Source organism: Engystomops pustulosus, chromosome 3 (assembly GCF_040894005.1).
Source record: "Engystomops pustulosus chromosome 3, aEngPut4.maternal, whole genome shotgun sequence".
Taxonomy (NCBI): Eukaryota; Metazoa; Chordata; class Amphibia; order Anura; family Leptodactylidae; genus Engystomops; species Engystomops pustulosus.
This window is the reverse complement of record NC_092413.1, coordinates 160,903,005-160,927,967: the sequence shown is the minus strand read 5'-3', so window position 1 is coordinate 160,927,967 and position 24,963 is coordinate 160,903,005. Positions and strand designations below refer to the sequence as shown.

At 37.2% G+C, this 24,963-nt stretch overlaps 1 protein-coding gene across 4 annotated transcripts in view; it reads left to right on the top strand.

Annotated features, from left to right (window-relative positions):
* NLGN1 (neuroligin 1) overlaps positions 1-24,963 on the top strand; it is a 489,783-nt gene that overhangs the window by 194,890 nt on the left and 269,930 nt on the right. For 2 of the 4 annotated variants that reach the window (XM_072142782.1, XM_072142781.1), the window contains exons 2-3: positions 17,422-18,220; positions 18,612-18,671. In XM_072142782.1, coding sequence (XP_071998883.1) covers positions 17,728-18,220; positions 18,612-18,671 — 553 coding nt within the window. In that variant the 5' untranslated portion in view covers positions 17,422-17,727. The remainder of the gene's footprint in view (positions 1-17,421; positions 18,221-18,611; positions 18,672-24,963) is intronic. The other 2 variants (XM_072142784.1, XM_072142783.1) reach the window with 1 other exon arrangement.

The window sequence follows — 24,963 nt, the reverse complement described above, 5'->3', positions numbered from 1 at the left end:
TAACAATGTTTATTCCTGAAAACCTCAGGGACCATAGAGCAGTTCTATACAAAATAATATTCCTACTACATATTCTGTACCTTGAGCAGATGTAGGTTTTATTCTAAGAAATCTGTACCAGGCTAGCAGCAGATGGACTTTGAGCAAATGAATCATGGCCCAGTGTTCTATATACAATTTGGGGCTGCGGTTTTTATAGCATTTAGGATTAGTGCTGATAAATAGTATGTAAATATATTTTAGGTGGATGGATGGTAATTTTTCATGAAATCTGCTGGTTCAGTCGATCAGGGGCATAATTGCTGGTGTAGAAACCATATCAGTTGCTATGGGGCCGCAGTGTCAGGGGGCCCTTGCATCTGGGGTATTGGTTGTGTATATACTGTATGTGTGTGTATGTGTACATGTATATACATATATAAATCGTTTGTGTATATATGAGTGTATAAATGTGTGCCATTGTAATGAGTATATAAATATTTTTATTTTGGGGGGAAGAGCGGCCCCATTCAGAAGTTTTCTATGGGGCCTTGCCTCTCCTAATTACGCCCTGCTGTTGACACATATATAAACCTATTAATTTTATCAGAACTGGAATCCAATATGATATGCAAAAGGCAAACTAACTCTTCCCCATGTTGAAGAAAAGTAGCATTGAAAATAGAAGATCTGCAAATACCCAATTAGTATCTAATTTTTAACTAACTGGAGATTAACATTTAATTTGATTTAATTCATCTACCTGGAACACTGAATCCAGGTGGTCAGACACCTCAATAGTGCATGTGTGGCCATCACTGCCAAGGTGTGGGGGTGGTCACATCCAATGAAAGCTGTCTTGTTTCTAGGGGACCACATGAGTACATTTATGGGAAATTATCTAAACACATTTACATTTTAACATGCAATTGAAGAAATGTATATACTGTATATGGTAGATGAATTTCAATTTGATTGTCCAGATGGGAATGCCCCTTTAAGTATACCAAGCAGAAATCGAACCATTTGTAAGGAATTGATATCCAAATTATGATAGAAATCCACCTACCTTTTTCAGTATACTGTACAATAACTGAGCTTTATTTCCTTAGACTGGAATGCCATCAGTTATGGTTCAATAAGGTTTTGTTAAAAGTATCATAAAAATCAGGTCAATGTGTGTGAGCGGATATAGGAGAATCACCCTGCGAACAAAAGTCATTGCTACTCTAACTAGCCTTAACTTACACAAAACATTCAAAGAAGATCACCTACATCCATAAATAGGTGAATAAAGAGGAAGGAGACTAATAATGGGATAGAATATAGACTCTGGACAGGATACACTAGATCAGCTAGACAGAATGCATCTTAGGGGCTGCATCTACTGTACCCAAGTTGGGAAGACAGGGTTCCATCTTGAAGTCATTGTGATCTACGGACCCTGAATTGAATCCAGGGATAACAAAGAGTTGGACGTGTTCCTTAATGCTCTGAGGCCTTCATCTAGCTGGCCCTTTAATTTATACATATGTTATTAAGATTTGGATACAAAATAATATATTATATTTGTCATTTATTACAACGGAATTGACTTGAAATCTTTTCTGTACCAGCCCAGCTAAAACAATATAACGCTTTGAAACAGACTGTGCAAGCGCTGACCGTAACCCAGTTACTTTTGTAATATTTAACATTTTGCATTTTCTATAGGAAAAAAATACACTTTTCCAATAAATAGATAGGAGTGAATAGGAGCACCATAGAACAGCACATAGAACAATGGTTGCTAAGAGATGTTTAATTTACTAATGTTACTGAAATAAAGCTTTGTATTTTCAGAGGCCTTGAGACATCATCACAAATTGCTACTGAAAGCGCATTTACAGCAACTTTCTGCAAACAGTTTCCAGATGAACATGTTGTGTTCCTAAAGTGTTTGCACTTCTGCCAGTTTTCTTTTGTGTTGAAGGACAATTCTGAACAAATGTAAATTTGCTACTGAAGAAGCTGTTTACTACAAATACATTGTAAAAGCCTTTTTTCCCCTTCATATTCCAAAATAATTCTCCCGTAGTGGATGTCCATAACTGCGCCCCACAATGGGTAGACTTTAATGATATATTTGATCAACATCAATCTGATAATTAACAGATTAAAAGATGTAGCAAAGCGTAACTTGACTCCCAACATATTCAGAACACAGTAGCAAAAGTGATAACTTGACTTTTTCAATGGCTTTTGTTGTCTTTTGAGATAAGTTATCTCAGTACAGAATGTTATCACTGTGCTAAAAGTCATGTTAAATTGTCCTCTGTCTGTAACCTGAAGCTGAGCACTAGAGGAGCTGTCATTCTCTGGCCCATTGAAAAGGTACATAAGTAAATGATAGTGAAGGTTATCTTCTTACTAGCCACTGTATTTCTTATCCGCTCCCTTCTGGTCCTCAGTAGTGTCATGTGACCAGTTAACAGACACAAAGTCTAATGTGTAAATGGAAAGTCACTTTCTCTACTAATTCCTATATAACTCGCATTAAGGCATTCATGAAGAAAGAATAGAGAAAGTGACTCCTGCCCACATACAAGACGCTTGTTTCATGGAGAAGTCTTGTAACTGGTCACATGACAGCTGGAGATCTGAAGGAAAAAATGAATCCCAAATGCAACCAATGTAATAAAATAAATTTCACAGCAATAAAATGTAGCATCTCATGTGCCAGAGATCACACGTTTGGGTCTGTATGATATTAGATTACTAATAATACTGTATATAATAATAATAGATACAGCAGGTGCAATGAGCGTTGCTATTGAATGTAGTATACCACTTCTAACTTTATGCCACTTCAACTTTTTATGGAGACTCTGTTGAAATGTAGACATTTGTTGCAAAAACTCCTATAAATTGCAGGTGTGTAGCTATAGGGGACACAGAATTAATCATAACGGGGCCTTAGGGAATGAGGGTGCCCAAAGGCTAAGAAGACAATAGTGATATAAACGGCACTTACTAAGTGTCATGTTAAGGATTTTGTGTTACCACCCAAAAGCTCCAATTAAAAAGAATGTATTGTTTGTACAATTTAGAGTTAGTTGAAATGTTTCAAACTAATTTTCAGTTATTTCACACTAGTTCTGTATCTCTGCTTGCTTTTACTCTATTGGAAGCTAAATTCCATGGGGAACCACACAGCTCTGATTACTCTTTATGATACTAATGAGCCATGCACCTGTGTGACATCACATGACCAGGGACAGATTTCTATCCACTGGAAGTAAACATAGAAGCTTTCTATAGAATGACAGCAAGCCGCGATAAAGAAAACCGTCATGAATTGATGTAAAAAGTATATTGGAAAATAGTTTTTAATATGCAAATAATAACATTTATTTGTGGAAATTGGACAACTCCTTTTTGATGTGCTTTTGTTACTGCATCATTTTCATGCATTTTTATAAGCCATATCAGTGTTAGTGTAGCCTATAAGATATCACCGAGGTTGATGTTCGACGGGATTTTTTTCCATTTATTTGGCTTTATTAAAGGAAATCTACCATCAAGATGAATTATTGTAAAAAAAAGCATACTTACATGCTGGTGTGTCCCCCCTGGAAGGGCCACTCTTATTTAAGCTTTCCAAATTATACAAATCAGTCTGAGGGGCTCGCATAATTGTGAAAGTTTAAAAAAAATAAAGGAACTAAAATAAGAACAGATCATCCCAGAGGGGGCACACATCAGGAGGTCAGTGTGCTTGGTTTACAATCGTTCATCGTGGTGGTAGATGTCCACATTTCTAATAAAATGGCTGAATTCTGTCTTTCTAGTAAGATGGGCAGAAGCACACTTAGGTTTCAGATTGCAGAGAAGTCTACAAAGATGGGAATCATCTAGAACTCTACGCATCAGCGTAGGGGGAGCTACAAATAATAAAAACCTCCTATAGAGGAACAGAAACTCTGTTATTGATCATGTGCACACATTGGACTACAGAAATAAGCAGTATATTTGTTAAGAGATCGGATATTCCTTAATACAGTGGATATATTAATTTGTTTTTCTATTCTGATTTAAAAAAAATATTGGGGGAATTCATCATAAGTGTCTTAGAGCAAAACTGTTCTAGTTGCCCATGGCTACCAATCAGAGTTCAGCTTTATTTTTCCCACAGCTTTTTATAAAATTAAAAGCTGAACTATGAATTAAAATGAACTATGATTGGTTTCCATAGGCAACTAGAACAGTTTTACCTCGGAAACGTCATGAAAAAACTCCCCCATTACGTTTATAAAATTATAAAAACTCATATTTCTATCCTCCCCTTTACTTTGACTGATACATATATACATATCAGCCATGAGAATCTTGTTACTGCATTTGTTTACATGTAACTTTATCCGTTTAATCAAAAAGAGGAAATTGCTACATCTAGCGTCCAAACAAATCATACGTTTTCTGTTGAAATTGTGGTTATTGCTTCCAAATAGCCAGTTGCCATAATTGTTCTTAAAGCAAGATAGAGAATCACTTCAGAAATCCATGTTATGTATCATGTGTATGACATGTCTGGCTAGCCGTATTATCATGCAGGCTTCAGTTATTGATAATGCATATAGGTTGTAATATTAATATATAAATGGACATTTTTAGAAAACCCCATGACAGCCTTAAGAAATGTATATTTATGGATATGTATTGATATATGGGTGTATTATGACAAATACAGGACACGGCTAGGCAAAGAAGAAAGATGCTCATGGACCTGTTATCTACAATTAGACTGGCTAACACCTTAGAACAGTGATGGCTAACCTATGGCACTGGTGCCAGAGGTGGCACTCAGAGCCCTTTCTGTGGGCACTCAGGCCATCACCAGAGATGACTCCAGGTAACTTCCTGCAGTCCCAGACAGCCCAGGACTTGCTGTGCACAGAGCTATTTTAAAGTGACAGCGCTACCTGGGACTATTTTCTGCTTTATTGGTGTCCTCAGGTGCTGATATCAATGAAAGCTGTGACAGAGAAGGGAGTATAAATCACAAATTAAATTTCTGTGTTGGCACTTTGCGATAAATAAGTGGGACTTGGTTGTAGTTTTGGCACTCGGCCTCTAAAAGGTTTGCCATCACTGCCTTAGAAGAATCTAAATTGCTCTTCCCTTCAATCATTATTACACAAGCATAATTGATAGCTAAAAATGTATTCCGGAAGTTTGGGAAATTGACTAAAGATAACAGAATAATCTCGATTGTAAATTTACATCTTGAATAATTTAAATATTTAGCTAAGCTTTTTTTCACTTATTCTTTTTACATAAAAAATATTTACTAACAAATCCTAATTGCCAATAAACATAAGGTTGTTCTCCTATTGTTAAGTTTAAGCTATTTCCTGTGTTGCTTTTTGTCTCTATATGGGTACTAAGTTCAGTTGTGTAGAACCATGTAATGTTTGTGAACGGCCTCCTAGGGGATGGCACTGGTACAGCTTTCCCATAAGTCAAAGGTGTTTTCCAGTCTTAAAGTAATGATGACCTATTCTAGGGATAGTTCATAAATACCATATTGGTTGTGGTCCAACACTCAACACCCCCACAGGTGTTCACAGAAGGAAATAAACATTGAATGGCACAGCTCCATTATTTCTATAATGGCTGAACAGAGTCACTGCAGCTTAGCCAACATTCAACATTCATTCATATACGAGCTGATCTGCAGTAAGCTGGTCTGACCACTACTCTGTGAATGGTGCTGTCTGCTTCCTGTTCCAGACTTTATTTATTAACTGCTGAGAACAGCGGACCTTTTGAGACACATCACTCCATAAATCCAGTGAACCAAACAACTTCATATACAGAATTTCAAATCTGGGTTAATAGAACAGTTGTGTGGCTGTCAATGGCTTGCTCTAAGGATTGATATTGTTTTTACTTCTGTGGTTGTGTATGGATTCCTGAACCAGGATCACATTTGCAAGAATCTGCTCTGTGAAAAGCCTATCAATATGCTGAACTTGAAAACCCCTATAAAACAGTAGCGGAGTTTAGCAAAAATGGGGTGATGGCAAAAATGTAGCTTGTTGTGCTGTTCTTATTTGTGTTCCCCTTAGTGTTTACAATCACTCATTTAAAAGGGTTATCCAGTGACCCTCCTTTGGGTCTCCCTCGTTTGACTAAAGAAGAATTTGTACAACATTGATTTTAAGTTCATTGTAGCTTTGAGTCCAATCACAATTCCGGTCCGTGGAACAACTTGTCCGGACGACAATGGAACAAACACAGAAAAAAAATTGAAAGAGTCTGACACTGGACTTAAAAAAATCTTCAATATTTTATTAGGTTTCATTAAAAGAGTGACTACATATATGCAGACAAGCTGACGCATAGCGGGCAAAAAGCACCCTTAGTCTTAGCATGTGGGACAGCTCACCATATGGCTGACGATCTCTCATTGTCTCCAGCACCTCTCCATTAAAGAAAAGCACCTCCTTCATAAATATTACCTTCTCCCATTTGGGTTTGATACATATAACATGACTTAATTACAATGTTACCAGCCCCTTGCAATGATGTGAATGTGATTATGGGACACAGGGAGGAGTAAACAACTCCTTTGCCGTAACATGGTCAAATGATGTGGAGGGGCTCAGTGATACTACTTTCTTTATCACATAACCCTAAACTATATTGAAGAAACCTGTAAGCAGCGTAGCTGGACATGTATGAACAAGTATCTTGTAATGGGGAGTTCATTTCAATAGTGTGCATTAATGTTTCACCTCGATAACCCCTCATCTGATATATGGACAGTCTAATATTGATTTATCTTCAAGTAGTGTTTCTAACCATTTAGTAGAAGACAGATAAGAGATGTACACTGAGGTCTCAGGCTGCTCATATGATGGATTCTCCTGCAAAAGAGTGAGAAGGGAAACCATATTTATTGTCCCTTATGGTGTTCATAGCCTTTCAATATCTTCATAGAAAATATCATTACCACCAGTGATGACCCCCACTATCTGTAGAAGTCTGTTTGCAGTTACTAAATCAGAGGTCAAATGGCTCAATATGACAAGACATAGATATTTAGCAATAACATCTATCAATCTATGAAAGATTATTATGAAATGATAACCCAGGTGAAATCTCCCCCATTACTCTAATACCTATTTATATAGGTCTACAACACCGAAAAATGATGTGGTTCCCCCATGCTGCTGTCATGTCATGTGGCAGCTATGAGCCATTCTAGGAGGTAATCTTCAAAGTCTATTTTATTTTGGATAATACAGTTTATTGTTATTGAGAAGTACAGGACTCATTGTTTGAGCCATTCCTTAAAAAATTTGAATAATGGTTTTATGTTATAAAGCAAATAAAGTTCTTGACTTTTTAGAAAAAAAGTCACAGTAAAACTATTATTATGAGTTAATTATTCAGCATCTGTTTGTACTTTGATGCTTTACTATTAATTAGTTAGATTGCTCCAGGATATCAATATATTAAATGATATCAGTAGGTGCTCTAAATTACATCTAGAGTAGATTAACTTGAGGTGAATGAAATGCAGCTCATTAGGCCTACCGGTAATGTGATGTTCTATATTAGCTCCCAGGTCTTCATCAAACTTCCATAATGGAGTTATTAGAATTCTTTCTGTTGTTTGTCATTTTTTTCATTTTCTGTGAACTTGATTGTTGTATTAATAATGTGTAGCTGCCTCTAATCAATAGAAGAAGGCTTGATCAAACGCAACTTAGGAAATGAAAATATATGTAGCGCTTTTGAAGTTTATTGCTTATATTATGGCACTTTTAAAACACTTTTTGTGGTCAAACTAGTTACGAGTGAATAGTCTCCTTTAGCTATAACCCAGCAAAATGACTGTAGTAATTTTCTATTAGGCAATTCCAATATTAAGAGGCCCACAAGGTAATATTGCTATAGGAGACAGATAAAGCATACCTAAATATGGATCTTTATAGTGGCTTTATAGTGGCAAACATTTATGTATTTCTAAATGGGTGGCTATTTTCCACTCATCCTGGGGTCATGATCATTGTGACCACCTCTGTCACGAGGGTTGTCCAGTCGGTAAGCCAAACTTCCAACTTCAGCTCCACCAAAATGATTACCGACTTCAACTCCATGACTCCGATTCCACAGTCCTGTTTTCCTGCTCACTCCAGCAGTGCTGGGATGAATGTGGCCATTCCTTTTCAATGCCTTATTTCCCTGAAGTGTAGTAGAGATGCTTCACTACTGAGCATGTACATAAAGTGCAGAACACATGTATCTCAACTAAAAAACTAAAAGAGAATGCGCAGCCCATGGCGACAGGCCACATGCAGCCTGTCAAGCCATGACTTGCGGTTCAATGAGCTCTTCCATAACTGATGGGAGAGTTCATTGGTGCAGAAAGCCAGGTAATGGTGAGTGCAGCTGAAAAGTCCCCACCAGTCCTGGGTCTTGTCCTGTTGATCTGCTCTATGTTCTGACTCCTGAGACTGGTTGTATGTGTTGCAGTAAGGATACAGAGCAGAGTAGCCCAGAGGAGCAGGAGAAGAACCCAGTAGTGGTAAGTACTTGTCACATGTACTGTAGTGCTCATGGCTTCTCTACCTCTGCGGGAGGTTCTAATGCCAGGAAAGGAGATATTTTTTCTTTGTTGTGGTGGTCTTCTGTATTAGTACGTTTATTCTCTGTGGGTCTCAAGTATTATTTTTTGCTCTGTATTCAGTATTTGGTTTTTGGGGAGGTATTTATTGCTTTATCATGGTATTTAGGATTTCTGGGTTGGTATTATGTGCTGTACTGTGTTTTTTTTGCATCTAGGGTTCTGGTTACTGATATGGATGTTTAAAGTTGAGCAGTATGGCAATATGGCTCTTGGACCAAGAAATGTTGTTCACTCTGGCACGCTCTTAATTTTTCCTTTCAAGGGTATGGTGACACACATTTTTGCTCACCATATTGCGACTAGGTGCCATAGGTGTCTGTTGAGACAGATATCTGGCCTCAGATTGTGCGGCCAGATATCTGTCAAGCCGACATTTGTGTGAGAGGGGCCTTAATGTCTGAATTGTCAATAAAGCTAAAGTAAAATCATTGGGCATAACCTTTCCATGACTTGAAAAAGAGTTTAAAACAACTTAAAGGGGTGATCCTGTAATTTTCAGTTAGCCTCTACCCATTGTACATGGAGTAAGATTATAAGTGAGCATTCATACGGATAGTGAATAACATGTATGACCAAAATACACCATTTAAAATATTTGAAAAAACTTTACAACAATGTAGCAGGTTTTTCTCTAGTCCTATGTATAATTGCAAGTTGTGATAAAAAAATACCCCTTTTTCTTTTCTGCGTGGTAGAGAATACAGTAGTTGTAAAATAAAGTGACTATTCTGCTATATTTTTATCAGCAGGACATCCAGTCTCTGTAGAGTAGTTTGGTCCTTAATGTTGCATTTTTTTCATTTCATAAATAGCTCCCACAAGCCGTAAGCATCAGTCTACATTTCTCTCAGTGAATATTCCACCAGTGAATCAAGATGCCGATGGCAAAAGCATCAAAAAAGTTGAGCAGCAGTGTAACAATATGGGTAACTGTCTGCTCAGTGACAGCTATTCCACTGACAGGCTGAAACAAAGTGACTGCTGCTTGTAGTGCATGAAAGGATATAACCCATTGTTAGCATTGCTACATTTACTAAATTGGTCTTTGAAATCCTGGGAATTATATAAGAATGTTGTATTATCTTATTAGCGATGGCATCAATTGCAGTAGTAATATTTTAATTATAGTTATTAAAACTACATAATAATCATAACATTGAAATATGTTTATTAATTTCTGCCTACATATCTTTTCCGAGATTTATGGGGCATAAATTTTGCTTTGTTGCCAGGTAGGCAAGGTTACTCCCCTGCTTGATGGGTAGCTTTGGCAATTTAGTCAATGTACTAATCAATTAATCAATCATCTAATCAATGAATAAGACAAGTCTTGAAGATTACTTTGGTTATACCTAAATTGATGTACTCATTTGGAGTCAAGTAGGTATCCTCCTTCTGTAACGAGTGAAAGGTTTTAATAAGACAAAATGCATTTGGTGCAGAATGGTCATGGCAGGGAGGTCAAGGGCACCCTCTGCCATGTCCAAACTGAACAAGGTAAGGGGGAACCAGTCCTTGTAGTCTTACCTTTGCTTTACTGCAGTGGTCACAAAAAGGAATGCCTCTGATGCAGAACATTTCACCTCCAGGCCATAACTTTGGTTTATGTGTGACCCCCCAAACACCCACCACTAACACCCCAATTGCAGGTATTACCAATTTAAACACCCCTGACAAAGCTGTCTTTGCAATTGAAATACATGTGCACACCACATCTTTGCACAGATCGCCCCTCCTCCCCATAGCAATGGGGGTGGCAATCCATTCCCACGACAGTCTGGAGTCTCTTATTCAGCAGTGGCAGACCATTATAGATGAGCTGTAAAAATTCCCCATATACCTCAGTTGTATTGCCTTACATGGTATGAGCCATTAGACCACAGCTAACTTGATGATGCAGCAAAATGTTATTTAAAAAAAATAAAAAAGTAGTTAAACTACTTTAAAATAAATAAAAATAATTAAACATGTTAGGTGAAGCTGAGTCCTAAAATGCCTAATCTATCTAAATATACACTACTGCTCAAGGGTTTGGGGTCATCCAGACAATTTTGGTTTTCCTTGAAAACTCAAACTTTCATTTTTAAAAAACCTGGAACAGGAGTCTGGTCTTGAAGGTGAGCGTTACTTCCAAAACGAAAAGAACACAAATATAGGGCTTGTGTAATACTGAAAAGTTGGGGTATGCCTGGAAACGGAGATAGGATACACTCTCACCTTGGATAGGAGTGGAAGTGCATATAGTACTGTCCGCAGCAAACTCCGTGAAACAATAGGCCACACTGGTTCCAGAGCTCAGGATCAGCCATGTAGAATAGCGGTAATCCCACGGCACTTAGATACGGCAAGAATGACAGGTCAAATAGGGAGCTTATCTGTTTATCAATAAATATATAAGCTCCCTATTAGATCTATCATACTTGTCGTGTCTAAGCACTGTATGAGGACTCCGTTTTCCACATGCCATAACTCCTATACTTTTATTTTTCAAATGAGTTGTAAAATGAATATAAAATAAAGTCCAGACATTGACAACGTTTGAAATATTTTTTTTCCATTTGAAATAATAATTTTCTCCTTCAAACTTTGCTTTCATCAAACAACGCTCCCTTTGCTGCAATTCTAGCAGTGCAGACCTTTGGGATTCTAGCTGTTAATGGCTGTTGTAATCTGGAGCAATTTCATCCCATGCTTCCAGAAGCCCCTCCCACACGTTGAATTAGCTTGATAAGCTCCCACAACAGCTCAAAGGGGGCAATATCAGTTGCAAGACCCTGACTGCTTCATTTTGTTGCAGGATTATTCCAAACCTGCAGCTCTGGTGGGGCCCCACCTATCTCCAAAGGAGCCGTCCCTATAATCCGGCCCTGATTGCATGCAATATTAAACATTGACCCTAGGAAGTACAACTTGTTACACAGAAAACAAGCCACATACAACTTTGTAAATGTAAAATATAAACATTATAGCTTTGAAAGAAGGGAAGCGAAAAACTGAAACGCAAAAGGGAAAATGGGCATTGTCTGCAAATGGTTAGATTATATGTTAATGTGTGAGCTGAAATGTTTCTTAACATATTCTAAATAACAAAATATTGTTAGGGAAACATGAGCTCTGCACCTATAAGCGGCCAATGGATGCCTTGTACACACATTGGTCTGGCATACATGGGACTGACATATGGTTCTAGTTCTCAGTTGATGTCTGGCATGTGCTGGCAGCTCTTTTACAGATGGGACATACAAACAGTAATGTTCTTGTACTGCGCTGTAAAGCCATAATTATTCGTTTTTTGTTATAAGTCAGAGCCTTAAACTTCTATCTACAACCTTTTGCCATTTTTTCAATTACCTGTTGCTACGGGACAACACCCCTTCTCATGATATGTTTATTTTGTGGTATTGAAGTTTTTATGGAACTGTACAACCTTACAACCTCAGCCCTTTCCTTTATCTCTAATTTTCTGGCTGAATAGCTTTATGTACCTGTAAGGCCATCCAAACCATTTCTCTCTCACCTTCTATTATTTTCTCATTTTGATCTTTATTATTGCACTTTTGTATTATTGTGCACAATGGTCAGGTTCTGCATCCCTCGACTAACCATTACCGACTGTGTATCTGTGTTAACTACTTGAATACCAGCACTGGTATGTAGCATTCTGTATGATATACTGGTTTTCAGTAAATTCAGATTTAGTATAGGAAATTGTGTTGAGATTGTTGTAATTTTATGATAATTTTATATTGATGGCCAGATCTGTCATAAAGGTTTTATATAATTAACAAGGGTCTTCTGATGTTTACAGCCTTTGACATTCCAGAGTTTTATAATAAAATGTTAAAGACCAAACATTTATCATTCCATTTGCTGTCTATATATAATCTTCGAGGACGCAGCAAATATGCAGCACGCATGGAACTATTGAAGCATACGAGCTCTTGTTTTAAGGATTACAAAAAAAGACTTTTTAATTGGAGAATGCAAGCTAAGCGTGACATTCATTTTGTTATATATTCAACAGATGTTATAACAGAATATTTTATAATAAATTTACAGTAAGCAATTGAGGGTCAGGAACAACAGTATTATCTGGTCTCTATCATTTCCCTGACTGCCACTGCAGCAAAAGGCAAATATAAAACAAAGCAAAAATTAAAATGATAATCTGGCTTTTAATGAAGCAACTAAAAAATAATACATTGTAGAAGGGGAATTAAACTGTATTTATTTGTAGTTTAAAGATTTAGATATAAAAGTAGAAAATATAAGACATAAGGTAAATGGCCATGACGACTTTTAGGCCCCTTTCACACTTGCGTTTTTCATGCACGTTTTGTGCGTGTGCTTTTGATGCGCAGAACTTGCATTGCACTCTGACCCATTGTAACCAATGGGTCTTTTCAGACTTGCATTTTTTTCACGCACACACGCACATTTTTTTTAACGCGCGTTTAAATCTCGACATGCTCTACTTTTGCAAGTCACGCGCGTGAAAAACGCACCATACAAGTCTTTGGAGATGCATCAAAAACGCATTGCACTCTGCGACACTTGCAAGTGCAATGCAAGTGCAATGCGTTTTTCACGCATTGATATTGCATTAAATTGCATTGAAATTGCACGTGAAAAACTGAGATACTGACAAACTCTGACTGAAAACTGATTGCACTCTGATGCAAAATGTGCGTTTTTCACTGACCAAACCTTGATCGCACCCTCATCAGACTCTGACGTGATCTGCAACGCAAGTGTGGAAGGGGCCTTAGACTCTTAGAAGCAGATTTATCTCTTTTGCAACTTTTTTACTCAATTTTGTATTTGTGCCATATTTGCAACTTTTTGAGACATTTTAGCACCTGAATTTTACACAGGTATTTAAGAAGTGTCCACGCTACTATTCTGTCGCACAGGACCCTTTTGTGGCACAGTTTCACTAATCTCCAAGCGAGACAAATTAGAGAACATTACATATTTAACATGCAAAGTCTGTCGCATGCTCTATGTAAAAGGTGCACCACAAAAAAGTTGGTGAACTCTGGCGGGCCAGTGTGAGAAAACAACAGATTCATGATTTCTGGCTCATGTTCTTAATCAATCGGTCACACCTAGAATAATACACGGGCAGAACACTTTTAGTGAAGCTTCAGACTTTCTGTGCCCCATTAAGTCTGCCTGTCTGAGGTATTACTCCACTTTACTAACAAACCCTTTGCTGGAGTGAAATTGTGACAGATTTGGAAAATTTTTTAAATGGCTAATAAATGTGACTTAACAGGCTAACAGGAGTGCAGGACTTCTACAACCCCATGTGCATGTATCAAATTAAGACCTCATACACACAACCATATATGGTGGCTGTGAGCTGGCTGCAAAATTGGTAGCTAGCTAGTGGCTGCCATAGAGGTTCATTGTGTACGGGCACGGTTAGGTGAGCGTACTGTGTCTACCATTGCAAAAGATAGAGCTGCTCCTTTTTCTGTGGAGTGGCCACTCCTATGGAGATAGAGCAGAACTCATCTCCAAACCTTCTTCAACCAGCCGCAAACATACCGCAAACATGTGCATGTGGCCTACCATATAGCATGAATGTGCCATTGTAGCGTAGCTTAGACATGTGGTACAATTTAGAAGACAATGGCAAAGGCTTTGCTATCAAGTAGACAACATCTAAAGATGAATTCTGCAATGCTGAAACAACCAATTAATAGAAGTAGTGACTGATCAAATGTAGCGGGTCTGTATCATATAATTCAAGGTTTCACACATCCAAAGTTTCACGCATGTGAACAACAAAGAAAAGGAATGATTCATATATAGGAATAATACTAAATTTTATTAAAGTATATACCGGCGTATAAGACAACTTTTGAAGACTGAAAAATCTTCAGTCTGGTCTGGGGTCGTCTTATACGCCGGTAATGTTTCTTCTCACCTTTTCCGCGATCCACCGAAGCTCCGCTGCTACGCTCTAGCCGCCGGTGACAGCTCCGCGGGTGCCGGCGTCGCAGAGAATATGATGTCGGCACGCGGCTGACGTCATATTCTGTGAGCCGCCAGCGCTCAATGACCTGTCACCGCCAGCCGGAGTGTAGCAGCGGAGCTTCGGTGAATCGCGGGAAAGGTGAGAAGCTGTTGTATTATTAATGTGCCAAGCAGGCTGGCTATATAGAGGGGGAGGCGGCATTCTGCACAATTGGGGGGCCGCCAGGCTGTATAATAGCTGGCTGTATTTTGGGGGTACAGGCTGGCAATATACAGGGGGAGCTGGCTGTTGGAAAAGGGGTAGTCTTATATGGCGAATATATCTTAAACTCTATATTTTTAATGGGAAAGTAGAGGGGTCATCTTATACACCAGGTCGTCTTATACGCCGGAATATACGGTAAGTATACTAAATAGTTAACATGGGATAATACTAAATATTAGTAAACAGCAGTACTGACGGCTGGCAGGTTTAAGATTATCTTTATTTCCACTTTATTTCTAAGTCTTTCTAGCATGTCCACAACTTTGAAATCCTCTTTAGGTAGAAGTACACGAAGCATAAATGCCAATTTTGTTTCATGTTACAGTATCAGCCATGCAGAGAAGATTTTGAAAATATTGTTTATATGTGATCAGGTTTCAGGCTCCTGTTCTTAAAAACCACTCCCAGTACTGCTATTGATTGACAGATGCCTTTCAGGATTTGTTCCTTGGAAAAGATGAATGTGAAATTTTTAAGTTCTATTTGTGAACGAGCAAGTCAACTGCTGGGGAGGGTGTCCAGGAACTCCTTTATATATCTGATTACAGATTGCTGGTAAATGCAATCTTCTGACAATTATTATAATTTACTCTTGCCTTTTGCTGTTGTTATGCTATAATGCGTATCTGACCAGTTATTGTTACTTCATTTAACTATTCTCTTACTATTCAATTTTGTGCCTTACCGTCATCTTGGATTTGATCCATGTCTGCCTTTACTTCACGTCTTTATATTATCTTTAGTTTTTTCCCTCCGTTTCTTGTCATTTCTTCTGTGCACTAAATTGTCGACCAGAAGTCCCTGACCGCTAGGGTTTGCAAGGCTTGTTAGGAGGGTGACAGTTGTTGTGGTTGAGTGTAGGCCCTTCACACCTTTCTCTGTTTTGACATGTGGACTTTATTTCAAGCAAACTTCACTGAGTTTTAGGGAAGAAAGTGAATGTGAAATTCACAACACAATTGCATGTTATGCATATGGATTTTACAATGGATTAGCTATGGATTAGTAGTGAAATTTGCCATAGAGTTAGCAGTGTGTAAATCCACTCCATGGTCAATGGACCTTGAAGTGTATCTGTCATTATATCTGGAAAAATGTATACAATTAAGATATGAGTAAATGTAAAGTAAACCAATATAGACACAAATTATTCTCCTACAATCGAGTGAAAAGAGAAAAGTCTACTGATGCTTCAGTGAGCGTCAACTCAGTTAACAAAAGTCAATAACTTGGTAAATAATAATTTAATAAAGTCAAGTTTCCTAATATACAATTGTAACAAATTCTGCATATATTAAAATTGAAGAGTATATTTTACAGATACAATTTTGTAAATATCATTTCTCTGTCTACTCTTAGAATTAGTTCCTGAAACCTGGTTTCAGCGTCACATTCTTACTTTATTTTTGCTTCTTATGCTTTCTTACTTTACCCTTTTGTTCATTTTAGTACAATTATGAATTCACAGCAGGTATACCAACTGGAGATATTGCTTGCGGTGTTCATATTATATCACATGAACCAACTTGAAATTTTCTGTGCCGTAGGCAATAATATATTATTATAATTGACTCTCAGCACTTTATTCTGCTTCATTGTAGTGGATTTATTTCTAGTAATACTACATGCTCCATACGTAAGTTATATCATTTGTTGTAGAAAGGTTGGAAGAAAGATTTCAGGATTCCTCAATGAAGGTGGAGATAAATATAGTGATGTCATTTATAATATTTGTCTTTGGTAAAATAGGTAAAGGACCAGACATGAACGCTACTAAACTAGCTGACAAATTGTTTTTCAGTAATGGATCTATATCAAATACCTTAATGGCATTTATTTTAAAATTTCTACCGTATGTACAAGAGCCAGAAACATTTAAGGAATGCAATGCTATAGTTGTGTACCCCAACTCATCACAATACAAAGCACAAGATAAATGATCTATACTTGGACTAGGCATACTCATTCACATTTACATCAGATTGGGGTCTCAGATGTCTAAGACACGGTATTAAGAATTAATCTTAATAAATTGAATAGCATTTAACATCACTGCACTCCCTGCAACTGCTTCTATTATATTTATATATTAAAATGTATCAAATGGGTAAAATGATTTTGCTGAATTTCAACGGTGAACCACAACAGTGTAGACTTTGGATATACGGATGTCATATTGTGTTTTACTCAACTCCATCTATCCATCTTTCTATATTTACAGTATCTCTCTATCATCTATCTATCTTAATATGTCTATCACCTTATAAGTTTCTTTGAATTGTTTCCAGTTTTTGAAGTCTATGTTTATGCTGTCAAAAAATTCTTATTAATATTTTTTTCATGTTATAAAGAATAAAATATCTTCCCAGTTTATTATGAAATTAATGAACATTGTTAATTAGAAAAAGAAAAAAAATGATCAATACACGATAGCTTGCACAGCATGTAATTATTACTGTCCGGATGGTTTATATATTTTTCCCTATTAATGACTTATTCTCATTTTCCACAGGATATAGACCTTCGGCTAACTGGATTTGATTTATAAGAAGACAATGTGCAGTAAATGGCAGTTCTTCTGATATTGCTACTATGGAAAACAGAATTGTCAATAGAATGTATCCTGATAAATAGTGCTTAGTGAAGATGCTGCTTCAGTGAGTGCGAAATCAATGGAAGATTCTTACTGCGTGAAAACCCTTCTGAGATTTTCCTGGCAGGATCACATTTAACAAACCTGATACATTTCCTTCGATTGCCCTGTTTTACACAAGTGGATACAAATAATATTGCTTTCCTCGGCAACTAATGTGGGACTATGGCATTTCCAAGGTCTACTCGGTTGAACTGTCTATGGAGAGTAGCAAGGTTGCGTCTGCTACCCATTGGATTGGATGTCATGTTTCCTTTATGTATATTTGGATTTTTGCTTCACATTACAATTGTATGCTCACAAAAACTGGATGACGTGGACCCCATAGTTACAACAACTTATGGCAAAGTACGAGGCGTTAAAAAGGAACTAAATAATGAAATTCTAGGGCCTGTAATTCAGTTCCTTGGAGTTCCTTATGCTGCTTCTCCAGTAGGGGAGCGCCGTTTCCAGCCACCAGAGCCTCCGATAACTTGGGGAGATATAAAAAATGCCACCCAGTTTGCACCAGTTTGTCCCCAAAACATTGTGGGAGGCAGACTTCCTGAAGTCATGCTTCCTGTTTGGTTCACCAACAACCTGGATGTAGTTTCTTCCTATGTGCAAGACCAGAATGAGGACTGCCTGTATTTAAATATATATGTTCCAACTGAGGATGGTGAGTTACATGCGGAAAACAAAACCCAATGAGATTTCTTTTTTTCTTCTTTTGCTTTCCTCGGTTCTAACCATATTAATCCTGTATTTAGGTTGCATGCACGGTTAGTTGTTAGCATGCTGGCTTTTGATGTGCATGATGCTCTTTTGTGTGTGATTCAGTTTTTGTACTCATGTCTACACTCATGTTCTCCTAAGGCACGGGTATTACAATGGAAGGTATTTCTTCTCTCCTACCTGCCCATTGGTGATACATACTCCTCCATTTGCATGTGCAGGCGCCACAGCGTTGGAAGCATAGCCAAAGGCAGAGCTAGGTAAATGGTGTTGCATGCTCCTACTCTCTGTCATGGAGCTCCATGTTATTTTTTAGTTTTTTATTCATTTTTCAGTAAAAAGAATATCCAAGGAATGTGTCCGGAAACCCGGCAAGAAAATATGTAGAAAAGGAGGTATGTATTACAGCTCCAGAAAAAAACCAAAAATAAATTGGGAAATGCTGAGAGCAGGATTAAGCAGTATAAAATACATCATACTGTGGATATGGAAATAAAAAAAAAGATTAGGTATTGACATGTTAAACATTTATTGTAATAGTCAATACATGGAGATTCAATGAAACATTACCGGTCTGTTACCTTAGGTTTGGTAGGTTTGTGACACCCACTGATCAGCTGATTGCTGCAGAACCTGTAATGCTCCTACTCTGGGAATGGACCCGAAAAAAAACAACATTTACTTTAATGTAAAGTAATGTAAAGCCTGTCTGAGCTATCTGCTTCTGGTTCATCCTGTATGAAGTGGTGCATTGGGGCTGATGGGTGTTTCTACCCCTACTGATTACATATTAATGACCAATCATTTCACTTGATCTTTAATAGTTATATACTGGAAGAACCGTTTTAATAAATACAAATTACAGAATTTCTGCATTTATGTTTTCACACAAACAATAATTTTTTTAAAATTAATAGCTGAGGTTATTTTGTTACAGAATTGGAAAGGTTGGGCCAAGCTGCTTACTTTATTCTCGAGTCATACTGTATCATCAGCTAATAGTTACTAATATACTATACAGTATAATTGAGTGTAGTTATTTTTTGCCTGCTAAGGCTACATAGGTACAAAGCTGTTACAAAGGAATTAAAGTTGTATTATTCAGTTTTGTTATTCTGCTATTTTTTATTCCTTGTTGAGTTGTAATATTTTACTTTTCCTAATTTAATGAAACAACGTTAAATTTCCTAAACTATTTTTAACATTAATGTGGATGAATGATTTGCTCATGGGTATGGGTAGATTAAAGGAAACCTACCATTAGGAATCTACTTATTAAGGTAGATCCAATGGTAGGTTCATCCTAAGACCTAAACTATCTTTTCCTAATCCTTTTACATAGCTGAACCTGATCTTAGCTTTAGTTAACTAATATGCATAGCCTACTGGGGTGTGGAATAGCCTACAGGTTCTGGGAGCAAAGGCTACTGCACGCCCCAATCGGTTCGGCTGTTTTACCTCCTTGATGGTCCTCGGACAAGATATATTCACTCTTTCGTCTTCTGCAAGCTGTGTCAGGAGCACACGAGGATGTGCAATGAGGTGAAACAGTACCATGGAGTAGCCTTTGCTCCCACAACCAACTACTTGCCTCAGTAACCTTTGCCAAAAATTTACACATAAGTAAGATATAGTTAAGATTAGGTTAGGCTGTATAAAATGATAAGAGAAAGATAGTGTAGGATTAAGGATGTTAGGAGGAATGCCCTTAATATAAAAAAAAATTCCTGATTTCAGGTTTTCTTTAATGGCTTTCAATTTATTGATGGCATATTGTACCAGAACTGGGGAATAAGAAGGAGGTGTTGCCTTCTGCCAGCTTTCAGTTCAGCAATTAAAGAACCTTTTAAGTACTTTAAAAAAGTGAAGGATTTTTGTATACATGTACTGTATGTCGAGATCCAGCAGACATGAATGAGAATTTCAGGGCAGATACAAAAAGATACATTCTATAGCTCCATGAAATCATGGACAGTTACTATAGGTCTGTAGACCTTTGTGGTTCTTTCTGACTACCACAATGCTCTTCAAAAGCAACATTGCATTACAACATGTGATGGAGAATGTACTATAAGATTGGAGATACACTAAAATGCAGGTACTTTATGCAGTCACCATCATGTTACAGCTCAGCATCCTCCTTAGGACATGATTAAGAGCTACTAATCTGATTGAAACGCGTTGACATTTTTTATGGTTCTGTGCACATGGATGTTACATAAGCATTAATAAAGAAGATTTTTTCATGAGATCTTCATGAGCTGGATTTGGATTTCCTTCCTTTCTGTATGCAGTCACCCCTCATAGATGTTATGGCAGTCATACTCTGCATAGTGGATTGCTAAAAATGTTTTGGACCTTGTAAAAGGACCATTATGTTTTCCTTCTAGTTACTTATATCACCCAATCCCCTAAAGACTTGACTTCCTGAGTGTCTCCTGACCCTATGGAAGACCCTTAGGGAGACTGCACAGCCAGTCACCAGCTGAGAAGGGTTATCTCTCCAACCACTGATTGGCTGGCTGATTCTCCTTGTCTAGTTTAGTACGGAATAAGAAAAAAACCACACGCTTCATGTATAAAAAGTAGTGCAGTCAAGAACAGGATGCAAAAGCTAAAATCTTATCAGTTGCTAAAGGCAACAACCTCAGTTTGCCAATTTTATACATTTTACATGTTCAAAGTAAACCCCTAGCTAAACTTAACTAACTGAACTATAATGTTGTATAACATAGGCACATTGCAATCTGGAATCTAATTATGTGAACATTTCTTTTAAATGCCAAAATATAAATAATAAATACTATTTAATAAAAGACCTAACTTCATCCACGTTAAAACAGATTTTAATACACAGGCTGATTCTTACTAGTTGTATCAAAATATAAATTGCCCCTATTTTCTCTTACCAATTTTGAGCATTGAAGGCCACCAGGTCTCTCCTCTCCATCGGAACAGCCACATTTCAAGGACAAGGCTTTATTAGTTATATTACATCATAATATTAGTTATATTACATCATATTAATTGTTAACTAAATTAAGAAGCTGAATAAAATGTAAGTAACATCTGTATTATGGACATACCGAGAGTGTCAAGCTGCAAATAATTACTGGACAAAAACAATCACAAATTAATTTCTGGATGATTAAATGTGAACCACAAAACACGTGCCTCCATTAAGTTTTGTAAGCAAAAAAAAAAAAACAATAACTAAAGTAGTTTGCTGATTTCTGAAAAGAAAAAAAAATCTTGATTTTGTTTTGCTTTGAACTATTCAATTAAAATTATCAGTGTGATTATTAGTTAAAATGCAGTTTTAACCTTTAGAATATAATGAATGATATAATACCCATTGTAATTGGCATATCAACTAGTTTGTGCTCCGTATAATTGTGTTAGATGTCCCCAGTGAACTCAGGGTCACTTATGTCACTGTGAAATATTTATAATAATTATGTTGTTCATTGCTAGATAAAGTGACATATTTGGACCTGTGCTTCTGGCTTAAAGCTTTTTAATTAAAAGGTATTTGCACCTTTAAACATTTCTGACATGGTCGATGGGATTAATGAATCTATTAGGCAAGACCCAAAGAAAGTATCATGCCTCTTTGGCTTCCATCGACACTATGAACCTCTATAATACAATCCTCTAACATTGTATCGCATGACACGTCCAAATGAGTTGGAAGACCTAACTGATGCAATGAAACGATGTTACTCATGAAGTACATCAAATTTTTCTGTCCCTATGTCGCTGTAATTTCGCCATTTATAGCCAAATATCAGGCACGTTAAATCTTCAGGCTCCAATCCAAATCATGTGCCTCTGTTCATCTCAGCAGCAGTAGCAATCAGACAATAGGATCAATAATCCCATGGACTTGAAATATGCACATTGTGATCCATCAGAAACACCACATGAGCAATTTGCTTCGGCACCCAGCTTCTATTAAATGAAGTCTCATGAGATACGATGAGCTGATACTGCTTTTCTGCTGTCAAATTGTCAAATTAAAGATTGATGCAGTTTGTTGGATTTTAACCTCTAGGCTATGAGAGATATTCAGAACATGACATGTGAAAGACATGTGATTTTCTTTATATATCATCTTTAACGGAAATATAGTTATTAAGAAGTTGTGGGTATATCATTTCCAAAGACAACATCTTTTCAGTATTGTGTATGCAAAAGTTGACTACATCTGTCACCATGTCCACTGTTAGGCTAAAAACAGTCACTCCTCTGAGATTTCATGACTGTCACCCTCTGAATGTAGGATTATTTTAATGTCCTAGACCTTAACGTAAAGAGGATTTCCAGGGAGGTCTATCTACCAAAACCCCTAAAGCTTGGACTTCCTTTGTATCTCCTGAACACTAGGGGAGGCAGGGACGGGTTAAGAGTGCCATGGGCGCTCGGCTGTATAAATATTATAGCCCCTATGAATCTGGAATTCTCTTCCTACATATGGTACTAGGATCAAGCTTCTTGTAGGTTGGAGGATGTGTCCCTTCTGCCTGCTTGCAATCTGAACCTCGAGAACCTTGTGTACATGTATATTGAGAGCTTAAACAGACAAATACATATTTCATGGGTGAAGGACCTTCTCAGTACAAAATTTGGTGGTTGGTTTGGGCTGCCACGGGCCCTGGGCTACCGGCCAAACCACCTGTATTATGATCCTACTGATGGGAGGCTGTGCAGCCAATCACAGGCTGGGATGGATCACATCTTCAATCACTGATTGATTGAAATTGCTCCCTCCTGTTTTGTGTTCAGTATAAAATTAGAAAAAGTAATTACAACATGTGGATGAACTATAGGCTTTATTAACAATATGGAGTGCAGTTAAGAATCGGAGCAGTTGTACATTGAGAGCAAAGTTATCACTGCCTTTAAAAACACTAAAACTAAAATCTTGTAAGTTGATATAGGATAACATATTTTAGAAGTTTTGCAAATTCCGCATTTGAAAATATGTAAACCTTTTGAAACTGAACTATAATTTGGGATCACATAGACGCACTGGGACCAAGTCTGCATTGTATCCTTTCACAGTAAGTTATTCGCTTTCTTGTATTGAAATCAGCAGGGAAAGTCTGCAGGTTTAGTCATTGCAGATATTAAGTATTACAGTGTATAGTTGTGCCTGTGCCAGTATGTCATGATTGTAAATGGGGGTACAGTGGGCAATTCTACAAAGTGCTCTGTAGTCCTGGAGAAGGCTGCAGTAATTTACATGTCATTTGCTAGTGTGCAATGCAGCAGTGCTTCTTATTATGCAGCACGTCAGGCATATGTAATTAGCAGCACAACCTATTACACTGACTTAGGCTCAGAGAGGCGTAAATAAAGATGCATGACTCCTACGTACCCTGTGCAAACTTTTATTGCTATTCATCATTATAAAATCTCTTCTTGTTAACAGACGCCAGCCAAGTAAATTGGGTTTGGAGTGCGGCAATTGATTAAACGTTCTTATTTGCAAATAAAAGTTAAATGTGTGTCACTCTTTGACACTCTCGTTGTTCTAATGATTTATATTTCACTTGGAAAGATGCATGGACTGTATACTTATATCTGTGTTTTTCACTCTGACGTCGCTAGATGTATAGTCCGTAATTTATCTTTGTTCGATTTTAGAAGCGAAAGACTAAATTTAAAGAGGCTTGTAACATTAAAAAAAGTTATAGAAATCTTTCTTTATCTTTAATATTTGGGTTATTAGTCTAACACATGATATTATGAACATAGGTCGTTCTTGGTGGTTGAGAGGGAGTAGTAGGAAAAGGTCCATCATCTTGTAATAACATAGTGGGGGCTAGTTTAAAAGACTCCCTGATAAAAACAAAAGTTTTAGATTTGCCATTGGTGGAAATTCAGGATAACAACTGCAATTTGTAAATATATTTGTATATTTAATACTCAATATTTACCAGGTTGGGATATTCTTTTGATGTGGGAACACATGGGAATACTGATTTCATCATGCTCGTAGCATGTAGTGTGTCACTTAGGCTCAATCACACATTGAAGGTAGGAAGCAAGTGCTGCTCACACTTAGTCCAGCTCATTGCAACTGAAAAGAAATCTTCTATTCATCTTTTTGAATAGGACCGGATGGATTTATTTTTCCTGCTGGAGCTAACTTCACATGTGTTAGATGGGAGTTGTATGCCTAGGAAGAACAATACTTTCTATGTGGTGGCAGCAGAATATGCCGGGTCTTTTTTTTCTTGGAAGTGTTCCAGAAATGTCTAGTTATTAGGTCTTTGTGCAGAATTCATTAGTGCATAATTTATGATGTTTTCACAGTACATCCAGTAGGTCTTCTACATCTTTCTAAATTTCAGTTTTTGTAATTTGCACATTGACGCCAAGAATGCTGAACAAAAAAAGTCTTCGTGTGATAGCGTTCAAAATAAAGATATATCTATATATATATATATATATAAACGTTATATAGCATGTAAAGTTTACAAATTATTAGATCAAGCTTCTGTATTATTGTGCTATATTAATTCAGAGAAAAGCAGAGCTATCCGTTTAGATTACTGGGCACTAATTTAAGGGAATTCCTAAATTCCTTCTGTACTCTGATATGCCAGAATATACCAGAACATAAAACAGTTCTAATGTAATGAAAACTTTCCATGTAATGAAATCATGTTATCTCTTCTA